Consider the following 12,601-nt stretch of genomic DNA (forward strand, 5'->3'; position numbering starts at 1 on the left):
TCGCTGCCCTAGGGCACTTGGTATTTACGAATGGGTAGTCATGTCATTCGGCCTCAAGAATGCCAGCGCCACATACCAACGAGCCATGAATATGATATTCCACAACTTAATCGGTACAATCGTCGAAGTTTATATCGATGATGTGGTGGTAAAGTCTAAATGCCGCCAAACGCACCTTGATGATCTGCGGCAAGCGTTCTTTCGCATGCGCAAGAATAATCTCAAAATGAACCCGGTCAAGTGTGCCTTCGGTGTCTCGGCGGGTAATTTCCTAGGATTTTTGGTGCACCATCGCGGCATTGAAGTCGACGAAAATAAAGCACGCGCAATCATTAGCGCTCCACCTCCGACAACAAAGAAACAGCTCCAGTCATTACTCAGGCAGATAAATTTCCTCCGCCGCTTCATCGCCAATTCGACCGGTAAAATGAAGGCATTCTCTACGCTCCTTAAACTTAAGGATACCGACAAATTTGAATGGCGCGAAGAACATCAAACTGCATTTACGCAAATCAAGGTGGCCCTTTTCACCTCACCCGTGCTAATTCCACCTTGTCGCGGCAAACCCCTTAAATTATACATTTCGGCAGCCGCTGAATCCATTGGTTGTCTCCTCGCGCAAGAGAACAATGAAGGGCGTGAACAAGCTATCTTTTATCTTAGCCGTAATCTGAATTCACCAGAGCTCAATTATTCACCTGTCGAAAAATTTTGCTTAGCTTTGTTTTTTGCCGCATCAAAGCTTCGGCACTACATGCTTCCATCAGTAACGTAGGTCATCGCCCAAACAGACGTAATTCGTTACATGCTCACTCGACCCATCGTTAAAGGCCGAATCGGGAAATGGACGCTCGCCTTATCTGAGTTCAGCCTTCAGTACGTACCCCAAAAGGCCGTCAAGGGGCAAGCTCTCGCCGACTTCTTGACCCAACACCCTTCCCCTTATGGTTTTGGGGGAGGCGACGTCAACATCGGTTTCGTCACCACACATGATAACCATTGGACTATGCATTTTGATGGTTCCAGTACTTCGACCTCGGCGGGTGTTGGTATTGCAATTCAGTCGCCCGACCACTGCCATTGGTATTTTTCTCTCAAGTTGGATTTCAGCTGTACAAATAATCAGGCCGAATATGAAGCCCTCATTATCGGCCTCCACGTTTTACACGATTTATGGGCCTCCCGCGTTCTCGTCCTCGGTGATTCCGAACTTGTGATTAACCAACTGAACGACATGTTTCGTTGCTTGAGTTGTACTTTAGCGCCCTATCACATGGTCGCCACCTACCTGGCCGAGTTGTTCGAACGGATCATATTTGAACATATTTCACGTATTCACAACACGGACGCCGACGAACTCGCCCAGATCACCTCCGGAGCACAACTCACGGGGGGCAAGCTAGGTCGAATTGCAGCCATAAGTCTGCGATCGTACCCAGCCTTGATCAATCGACAAACTCTCCAGCGCGCACACGTAATACGCACAAGGGTGATGTCGCTCCCATCCCTACTAGAACGGGGAGACCCCGTAGAAGTATGTGCCGTCGAGGTGGAACCAGATGATTGGAGAAAGACGATGCTACGATACCTCGATAACCCTAATGGGAAACACGACCGGAGAACGAAGGTCCTCACCACGAATTACGTGTCATACCAAAATGAATTATACCGCAAGGGTGAGGACGAGTTACTACTATTGTGCCTCGGCCCACACGAGGCTGCCCAAGCAATGGTTGAGGTACATGAAGCAATTTGTGGGGCACACCAATCTGGACGAAAGATGCGCTGGTTGCTTCGACGACACGGTTATTTTAGGCCCAATATATTAAAGGATTGCATTGAATATACACAAAGATGCGTACCATGCCAAATTCATAGACCCGTGCAGAGAGCTCCGGCTGAATTACTCCACTGGGTTACTAAACCATGGCCGTTCAGGGGATGGGCAATGGACGTAATTGGCAAAATCACGCCATCGTCGGGGGCAGCAAAACACGCGTGGATAATTGTAACGACTGACTATTTCATTAAATGGGTCGAGGCAAGATCATACGCCGAATTAACGGCCAAAGAGGTATGCAATTTCGTAGAGGAAAATATTGTGACCAGATTCGGCGTGCTAGAAACGATCATAACTGACAATGGCACCATATTGACGGCCGATAGGTTTAAGGAATATGCGGCAAGTCTGAATATCCGACTTGAGCAATCTACACCATACTATCCTCAGGCAAACGGACAGGCCGAGGCAAGCAATAAAGTGTTGATCGGCATCCTCGAAAAAAGGGTAAGAGAAAGGCCTGGGTTGTGGCATTTGAAGTTAAATGAAGCATTATGGGCATACCGAACTTCACCCCCGGTCCGCCACTGGAACCACTCCTTACGCGTTAACTTATAGACACGACGATATGTTACCGATCGAGTTGAGTATAAACTCATTACGAGTAATCGAGCAGAGCGTATAACCAGCGGGTAACTTATTGATAACACAAAAGAAAATTGCCGAGCGAGCGTATAACCAGCGGGTAAGACAAAAAACGTTCGGCGAAGGAGAATTAATTTGGCAAACGGTGTTGCCCGTCGGGATTAAAGACCCCCGATTTGGTAAATGGTCGCCGAATTGGGAAGGGCCATTCATCGTTCACAAAGTTCTCGGCAAAGGGGCATATCATCTCAGAGATCAGACGGGTTCAGTTCACAAATTGCCAATTAATGGAAAGTTTTTAAAAAAAGTACTATCCAATTACATGGGAAATGCAAAAGTAAAAGACCATTGTATCGATAGCAAAAGAACCATTGTATTGATAATAAAAGACCATTGTATTGATAGCAAAAGAACTATTGTATTGATAGCAAAAGAACAAATACAAAGATAATTTTCTAGGGGGTCGAGGGGAGGAAAGTCTCAAGGGCAGCTTTTAACTCCAGCCACTTCGCTTCACTCAAAATTATCTCAGCCTGCCTCGTCTTTTTGTTGAACTGCAGTTGTTGGATGTGCCGTGCACCGGCAGCGAAGGCCGTCAGCCGAGCCCTGTTGGCCTCAAAGTCCTTCTCAAGCTCTGAAGCGGTAGCAGACCTTTGCCGTTGAAGGTCAGAAATTTGACGCTGGAGGTCAGAAATCTGGCGATCAAACTAGGTCAGCTTCGCTTTCTTGGCTTTTATCGCCTCCATCTCCGCTCGGCCAGCCTCTTGCGCGACCTTGGCTGCCTTCAAGTCGTCCTCAGCCTGTAATGCTCGTTCAAAAATATTGAAGTGTTGCCGAGTCCGCTCCAGAAGGTCAGTGAGGAAGGAGATATTCTCCGTGCTCAGGTAACCGCCGCTGGCAAGGTCATTAAGACACTCCCCAACGGAGTCAAGACCCTTGCATCGGAGAACTTGGGAGGCAGAGAGAGACAGGACTTCGTGCAGCTTCACGAAGGCTTGGGCCTCAGGCAGGGTCCCCGCTGGTTCGGCAGGAGCATCAGAGGAGCCGGCCTCACCAGTCTTGCTCTGAAGAAGAGCGTCGAGCTCTACTTCCCACGAAGGATTCACATAAAAGGAAAACTTTGTGAAGAAAAATAAGACGTCGTAATATAGTGCATGACAAAGGGATTGTTTTAGATCTACCGAGAGGAGACTTCGGCCATGCCCTCTGGGTCATTGCTCGAACCCAGGGAACTTAATGGCCGAGCCCAGTGCCTTAGACCGCTTCTCAATTCACGCGGCCGATGAAGGTTATCTACATTTGATGGCCACGACGGTGGCCAGGAAATATAGACAATGCCTGTCGGCGCATAAAATTGTATGTGAAGTGAACGTTCAGGCACCTGACATTTAATAGTTCTCTAAGAACTGCGGAGGAATAGAGAGGTCTTCATCCTGCGGATAGATCGGCGTTTCGGCCGTTGCCTCAGGATCGGCAATGGGCCTCTTTCCGCGATCCGCTGTAGGAAGACGCGGTTGAGCGGTCGCCTCGACCACCGAAGGAGGATGGACGGAAGGAGAATTGGCTGGTCAAGGGCGGCGCTCTAGCGGGACCTCTTCACTCTCGCTCTCGACGTCTTGAGAAAAATTTCGTTACGACTAGAAGGCTAAATAAACAAATGAGGGCAGTAGAATTATACCTCTTCCAGAAATACCGTCGGTCGCTGAATGGAGTGTGCCTCGACAGGTGCGGCCGTCTCCCCCACGGCAGGCACCATGACCGGCCTCGAAGCTGGAGCTGATGCGATAGCCGGATCGGCAGTGGCCTCAGGCAAGGAGACGGCTGGAGGAATCAGGTTTGTTGAAGCTGGGGCAGCCGGGACAGAAGGAGAGCCGGCATGAGCAGTTGTCCCTGTCGTGTCACTGGGAGTAACGTGAATCTCCCGGTTGCCTTTCTTCGCCAATTTCTTGACGCGTTTGGAAGGACAATGAGCGTCATCCTCCGGCTCGGCTTCTCGATGAGGGCGTTTTGCGGGGATTGTCCGCTCGGTGGCAATGGTCCTCTTCGTGGGAACCAATTTTTTCGCCCTCACCACCGCGGCGACCACTTCCATCTTCCTCGACACAGAACCCCCTGAAAAAGCAAAGTAATTAATAACAGGGAGCAAGTAATTGAAATACGAAGAGCGAAATGATGATATACCTTGGGTCGACTCCTTGGGTTGGGCCGCAGGAGCTAGTCTGGGCCGGTCGCCGAAGACTCTGTTTACCACGTCTTCAGTCGATACGCCGAAGAAGTCGCTGGTGTACTCATCCCACCAGTCCCCAAAAGTATCGGTTCCCAGGGATTCAGGAACCGTCGACCGGAGCCGGAATTTCTTACACTTCTCCTAAAACTCCTGCTCTGTCGTCTTACATTCCTTCTCAGAGGAACCAGAAAGACGTCATCGACTCAGGAGGGACCGAGAGGCAAGTAGGGGTACAGGGTAACCTTGGAGGTAGCCAAGCTGTCAGGCGACAAAATAGGGATGGTAGACCTCTCAGCTGGCTCGGCGGGCATCGCAACCAAGGGGAAGATCGCGAGCCAGAACGAATGATCCCCAGTGTTGACGAAGGTCCGCATCCTCGGACTCGGCCCATGCTGCTGTGGGGAGCCTGATCGAGGTAGGGTATTCCTGGCGCCGGCACACCAGGAACTCGTCGTCCGAAAGGACGTCGAGGCTGAGGAAGTGTTTGAGGACTTCGTCGGCCAGGTGAGGAGGCTCCGGTCGAGAGGCGAATTGAAGGCCGAGGGTGGCCGATCGTTGGAATGCAGGAACCTCGGGCAAAAGGGTGGAGAAGTAAACCTGCAACCAGAGTTGGAAGACCCAGAGGGGACCGTTCTGGTTCGGGTCAATCTTGTTAATGGTCGTCTCAGCCAAGCAACGGTAGAGGTTGGTAAGTATAGTCGGGCTGAGCGCCAAGGAGCGACCACTAGCCAGTGCCTGGGCCACTGGCATGTTCTCGACCAGACATTTGTTCGTCCTGGTACAACAAATGAATTTGTTGTACCAGTAAAAGAGGAAGGCTTCGTGTTCTCCCTTCCTAAGGCTTTCCTCGCCTCGGCCGATGAAGTGAATGATGAAAGTGTTGTAGTTGAAGAAGTTCTTGTGGAGCTTCTGAACTTCTTCCTTTGAGGGCTCCCGGTCGCCCCGACTGAGCGTCTCGACGGCCCGTTTGTCGAATAACGTCTTTAGGTCGAGAAGAGAAGGGCATCCGGAAAGGGCGGCATCAATGGGGAGGCCGGATGGAGAAGTCCCAAGGATGACCGAAATGTCGAGGACTGTGGGGCCGAGAGGGCCGAATGGCAAGATCATGGTGTTGGTGGCCGAACACCATAAACTCAGGGCTGCCATAAGCAGCTCCTTATCCATGGTAATCTCCATGGTCGAAAGAATAATGGCATCATAGATACCAAGAGCTTTCCACTCCTTGCCGAAGAATGTGCTCATTCGGTCAACCCAGGCGGCCCAGGCTGTGGTAGTCAAGGGCCAGGCTCCTTGAGGCAGCGCCAAAGTCCATTTCGACTAATCGAACCCCTGCAGCAGGTGTGTTAAGCACTGCTCCTTGAGAAGGTTAGTGATGGACGACGACATTGCGTCCTTGAAAAGGGGACCCAGAATCTGGTGAGTGGTGGCCATGTCATTTTCGAAGCGCAGCATCTTGATGGCGCTCCGATCGATGAAGTCCTTACATTTGTTGCACTCGTCGGAAAGCTTTGAAATGAAGGAGGCCATTGATAAAGGAAAGGATTTGGGGTTAAAAGAGGAGATTGCAGGAAGAAGAACTTGAAGGCATTGCTTGAACAAACAGGAATGATAAAAGAAAGATTTCGAAATTTCTGAAGGCGTGGGATGCAAATGGCAGAAGTTTGGGTATTTATAGGCTTTTCAGAATGAAGATCAAACGTTTGGTATTTGAAAAGCACTGGTTCAAATTGGGGGGAAATTTAACCGGGAAAAGGTCCCAATCATTTCGGATATTTTGGGAACCTGCGAGGATAGGATAAAGGTTTCGAAGATCTAGGACGCACGATTGCGTGCTGCGGCAGTTTTAATGCATTAATGAGGAAGAGACGCTTCGGTGGGTGCACGATTTCGAGGGCCATGATTGAAAGCTTTTAAGATCGGCGGAGAATCGACACGTGGCTGTACGTCGGGGGTAACGAGGAGAGTGCAATCATGTCTCATAAATGTGCATAAGTAATGGTCATCAAGGAAAATAAAGTCCGAAAAAGCAATAAGCGTTTCCGCTTCTTCAAGGTCGAGGCCCGACCAAAGGTTGGCAGTCGGTGACCTCAGAAGCGAGGGGGCAATGTTTGGGCCCAAAATAATATTGTTGGGCCGAGCAGCAGGTTGTGCTCGGCCCAAGGCTATGTCAAATGATATGGGTTGAGTGATAAATCCCGGGCCAGTTGGCAGGGTCGGTCGAGTCCTATCCTAAGACGTAGCCCAGATAAACAGAAAGGGTCAAGAAAGTCCTGGTGCGACCAGGATTCCCGGCCGGCAGAGAATAAAGCCTCGAAAAAGGGGAAATTCAAAGTCTTAGTGGGAGTAGGTTTATTCGAGGTAGAGTTGAAACGGGACAAGGACTCCCAATCCAGATAAGGATGCAATTCGATTTCAAGGAATGAGGTGTTATAAATACAAGAAATCATGCAACAAAAAATGACCTTCAATTCAGCATACAATTGCCCTGCGCAAAACCTCTCAAATACCTTGAGATTTTTTCCTTTTCTTTTTCTGCCGACACATCTTCAGTTTGGATAAACAGCACTGTGGAGGCACCCGGCGAGCACCTTCAGTTTGGATAAACAGCACTGCTGCCGCAGAATTAGCCGACCGAGAAGCACCTTCAGTTTGGATAAACAGCACTACGTCAAGGCCGACCGGTTACCTATCTAAGTCTCGACCGAGAAAGGTTTTCGAACCCTTGTTGTAGAGGTCACCTTACTAGCCTTCTCGGCGTAGTCAGGTGTTACGAATTGCATTACTCGGCGTACTGGACGCCGAGTGATTTTATGATTGGATACTCGCAAGTAAGTTTCAGAGTTCGGCATTCCGACGGCCGAACCACATTTACCATCAAGACATACATCACATTTGAGTACCTGTATCCATATAGTTTGGTCTCGATTCGATGTGCTTATACTCTTACGAATATAATCACAGTGACCGAATTGGGCTCCGACGATTTGTGAACTTCGCAGAATTAGTAGCCTTGTCTTCCGGCTATAGAACCCAGAGACCGAGAGTGTTCCTTCCTCGGTCGCAATCACAAGATAAAGAAGTCAACAACGCGCTCAACGCGACATCAACGAATTTTACTTCTCGACCGAGCTCGGCTGACGAGTTGGCACGCCCCGCATTCAACCGAATGACGTAGTTAGCTTATTAGTTACTCGGCCTGCGCGCCACGTAGGTTTTGTAATTTTTAGAGTCAACAGCAGTACACAGAAATGAATGAAGAATTCCGCAATCAAGTTGAAGAGAACACTCGGGCGTAATAATCCAAATAAGAAACAAAAGAAGTGTCACTGATAAAAAACAAGCATGCTAAGACACTTAATTAATAATCCAAATAATTTACAACCACATAATCTAGTTTAGAAAATTTAATCTTCCTAGTACTAATCTACTTAAAAATTACACGTCTCACATTAATAGACGCAAATGTAATAGTTAAATCTGTATAATCTAATTTTTCAGCCAAACTCGTTTTTCAATGGATAAAATACTTGAACCGTTAAAAACCCTCACCCACATCCCCATTAATTTTCCGCCAAATCTGAGCTCTCATTCATTTCAAGTCTGAGCTCTCATTCATTCAAGTCTGAGTTCTTTCATTTCAAATCAGAGCTCTCATTCGTTTCAAGTCTGAGCTCTCATTCGTTTCAAATCTGAGCTCTCATTCATTTCAAGTCTGAGCTCTCATTCATTTCACCGTTGAGAACTTCCGTGTATTATTTTGTTTTTAATATTAGTTAAAATCCACGCATCCATATCATTTAATGAATAAATTAGAACCCTAGGATGTCATGTAATCTAAAGGCTTATAAAGAGTGACAATATTTGTAAAAATGTTTGTCCCTTGATCCTATCCCAAAATTAATATCAAAAGAAGGAAGACATACAAACATTACTTACATGGATAAGATTAGGGAGACTAAAATTTTAAAATAAATTTGCAAATCAAAAGAGGTGTCACTAATAAAAACACAAGCACGCTAAGACACTTAATTAATAATCCATATACTCTAGTTTAAAAAATTTAGTCTTCCTAACACTAATCTACTTAAAAATTACACATCTCACATTAATAAACGAAAATGTAATAGTTAAGTTTGTATAATCTAATTTCTCAACCAAACTCGTTTTTCAATGGATAAAATACTTGAACCGTTAAAAACCCTCACCCACATCCCCATTTGCCGCCAAATCTGAGCTCTCATTCATTTCAAGTCTCTCTGTGTGTGACGACTGCCCATCTCTCTCTCTCTCTCTCTCTTGTCGGTCAATACTCGATCTCGTTTTGTTATTTTGGTTTTTGTTTTTGACAGAGCTTGCGAAGGATTTCCTTTCCAACTTTGTCAATACGAATGGCGAGCCAAATACATGCGCATCCTTGTGAGTTCCCTCCTCATCTTCTTCTTTACCACATTTTATAATAAGCAATGATAATGCGGTCTGAAAACCCTAATTTCCCGTTAGATTGAATGCCGGATTCATTTTCTGATTTTGTATAATTATACTGCAGCAATATCTAAATGTTATTTACCTTTCCAGCAGGAAGTTGCAAACCGCAAATTTCGAGCTATCGAGATTGACATTGAGGACTTGTTCAGTGTAAGTTCCGCCTATGCCTTTTGTTGCCAAGGCCTAAATTATGATTACTGTCCTTGTCAACGACTTGTTAATTTTTATTAGATTGTCTTTGTTGTCGTAATATATTAGCCCTTTATATAGGTTTCATTCAATAAAAAAGAAAAAACCTTTTTCTTTCACCGCTCTTCACATCCAGGACTAGGAGTATTGTTTCCCTTTAGTTGCTCTATGTTTCTCAATTATGAATCCGCAAAAGGTGAGTTATTTACATAGAACAGATTCACTGTCATAGACTCATATGGCGTTCCGACCATACATTGTTATGTGAAAAAAAAACTTACACATGACAATACACCGTTAGACAAGGGACGTCACATGATTGTGAGTCCATTTCATGTAAGTTATTCTCCTAAAAAAGAAGGAAGGGCAAAACAAGAGGATAAATTTAAAGCAACGAAGGGGCATAAGGGTAAATTGACTCCCATTCAATTAAGGGTGGTGCAATCCACACATCACTTTTTACCTCCCACACACCCTTGTTAATGGTTATCTATTGATTTTCTGCTATTCATTCGACCAAACGACAAAAAACTTAAAAAAAAAAAAAAAAAAAAAAAGGCTTTTTAGCCAAAATGATCCCTGAGATTTGCATAACACATCACTTTGGTCTCTGATATTGAAAATCAATAGAAATGGTCCCTGAGATTGTCCATCATCCATCATTTTGGTCATTCCGTTAAAAACTCCATTAAGTGTCCCGGAGCTCTTAGCCGTAAGTTTGGGCAATTTTCAAAGTTTCGTAACTCAATCATTTCTTAACCAAATTCGACTCAAAATCTATCAAATTGAAGATAGGAAAGTGTAGAATAAGATTATACCATTTGGAAGCTCAATGGTTGCCAGAGAATGACAGAAAATAGCCTGAAAGGTAACTGGTCCGTGGGAAAATTGGAAAACTCGCCGGAAACTAGGTAAATTTTAAATGTTCATAACTTATTTAATACTCAATGAAGTCAAGTGATTCAAAAACAAAAATCATACTTCTCGACGAGACAAAGGGAATGGTACATTTTTCAATGGTTAACTCACGATAGTTTGGCCAGAAAACAACTCGAAAGTGGTTGTCTTGGTCTCGAGTTGGCCACTTTCGAGCCCTTTTTTTGCCAAACTATGGCGAGTTAGCCATTGCGAAGGTACCATTCTCCTTGTCTCATTGATAAGTATGATTTTCGTTTTTGAATCACTCGATTTCATTGAGTATTGAAGAAGTTATGAACATTTAAAATTTACCCAGTTTCCGACGAGTTTTCCAGTTTTCCCGCGGACCGGTCACTTTTCAGATTATTTTACGGCTATCTCCGGCAATCATTGAGCTTCCAAATAGGTATAATCTTGTTCTACACTTTCCTATCTTCATTTTGATATATTATGGGTCAAATTTGGTTAAAAACGATTGAGTTATAAAGCTTTAAAAATTGCCCAAATATCCGGCCAAGAGCTCCGGGACACTTCACGGAGTTTTTAATGAAATAATCAAAATAATGGATGGTGGACAATCTCATGGACCATTTCTATTAATTTTCAATCTCAGGAACCAAAGTGATGTGTTATGCAAATCTCAGAGACCATTTTAGCTAAAAAGCGAAAAAAATATAAAAAATGAAAATAGGTGTGTGAATCTACTCTCAATTAATTCAACTTTATAGCAACTGAGCTGAGTAGTTTGCAGCATTGCTCATTCTTAATAGTGTGACTATCTTTGAATCAAAAAGGTTGGTGGGAGATTCTAATGGGCCCCCTTAAATTATTTCAACTTTGATTCCTTAAACTAAAATAGAATGTCCAACCTAGATCAACAAAAAAGTTGCTATGCTACATACAGAAACTAGCAACCATCCCACGTAGATGACATAATATTTGTGTAGTTTGGCGCATCATGGAAAAAATGGTCGCACAGTCGTGAAAAAGTAGTAAATTCGATCCCCACACCCAACGCCTATGACATCACCCAAGAACTGACATGCACTTTCTATTTGTTTATTTATAAGATCCATCTTCATGAATTTTCTTTAACTTTAATCTATCAGTGTTCACTTTTTATGATCATCCAGCAGCTGCTTCTTGCTTCTCGAAATCTCTCACTCTCCGGCCCCCTTCTTCTTTTGAATTCTCCTTTCAGATTCTTCGTTGTTCTACAAGTCTTCTGCAGCTAGGGTAGCAAGAACTTTATATACATCAGTTAAAATATATCAGAATATATAAACATGAGAGACTCTTCTGCTTCGTACATCCACTTGGTAAGCCTTGTTATAATTTTTATGAAAATTCTTCTGCTTTTTCTTGATCACCAAGATGATGTGTATCTTTTATTCGATACATAGGATCGATACATAAAAAACTTCACAAGGCTATTCGCGAAATTTAGTTTTTTTTTTTTTTCTCAAGTTTGTCGTAAACCAAGAGCACTTGATGACTTTTTTGGAGTGGTCTTGTTTTATTTTTTGATATTTTGTGGTGATAAAAAATAATGGTGGTGACATGCATAATTATAAATAGGTGCACCATTTAATCGAGGAGTGCATCATATTCAACATGAGCAAAGAGGAGTGCATGGAAGTCCTCTCTAAGCATGCAAACATAAAACCCATAATTACCTCCACAGGTCTCTCTCTCTCTCTCTCTCTCTCTCTCTCTCTACATATATGTGCGTGTGCCTGTGAGTGTATGTATATAGTATATGCTCTTTGCATGGGATTGAATGGTTAGCTAATTAAAGGACTAACTGATTAACTGCAGTGTGGAAGGAGTTAGAGAAGGAGAACAGAGAGTTCTTTAAGGCCTACACAAAGAGCAGGGAAGCAGGATCCTCTGAGATGGTCACAAAGCAAAGAATCCAGAAGATACTTTTTGATCTTTCTCTGAGCGGCGACAACTCCACCACCACCGATGACGACGGTGATGGATCTGATGACTAGTAGTCCCCTTGATTTTCTATGCAGAAAAACGATCGATAAGACATGGCCTTTTTGGCTTTAGTGCTTTAAGTCGCTTGGAGATGCAATTGTAGATATAGACTGTTCTGAGCTTATGTACTTTTGTTCTTCAATTTATTATGCTTCGCGTTTAAACTCTTTTATTTATTTATTTATTTTTTTAGTGTGTGATTAGTATTAGGCTCGATTACAGTAAAGGTGGGTAAGATTTGCTTCGCCTTTTCAACAATAGGCCCAAAATAATTCAAAATAGAGCATCTTTCTTGGGAGTGCATTAGTTGTCTCTAATGACTCACTTAGATTAACAAGTTTAGTAAAAGAAAATGTTCGCTTGAAATTAAC

At 44.4% G+C, this 12,601-nt stretch overlaps 1 protein-coding gene across 1 annotated transcript; it reads left to right on the top strand.

Annotated features, from left to right (window-relative positions):
- Positions 1–11,323: 11,323 nt before the first annotated feature.
- On the top strand, positions 11,324–12,440 carry LOC103965762. Its single transcript, XM_009378838.3, has 3 exons — positions 11,324–11,563; positions 11,823–11,928; positions 12,063–12,440. The coding sequence occupies exons 1-3, from the start codon at positions 11,531–11,533 to the stop codon at positions 12,239–12,241; spliced, it is 318 nt and encodes a 105-aa protein (XP_009377113.2). The 5' UTR covers positions 11,324–11,530; the 3' UTR covers positions 12,242–12,440.
- The last annotated feature ends 161 nt before the right edge of the window (positions 12,441–12,601 follow it).

Source organism: the organism of the source record quoted next, unplaced genomic scaffold (genome assembly GCF_019419815.1).
Source record: "Pyrus x bretschneideri cultivar Hongxiangsu unplaced genomic scaffold, Pyrus_bretschneideri_v1 Contig25, whole genome shotgun sequence".
NCBI classification, from domain to species: Eukaryota; Viridiplantae; Streptophyta; class Magnoliopsida; order Rosales; family Rosaceae; genus Pyrus; species Pyrus x bretschneideri.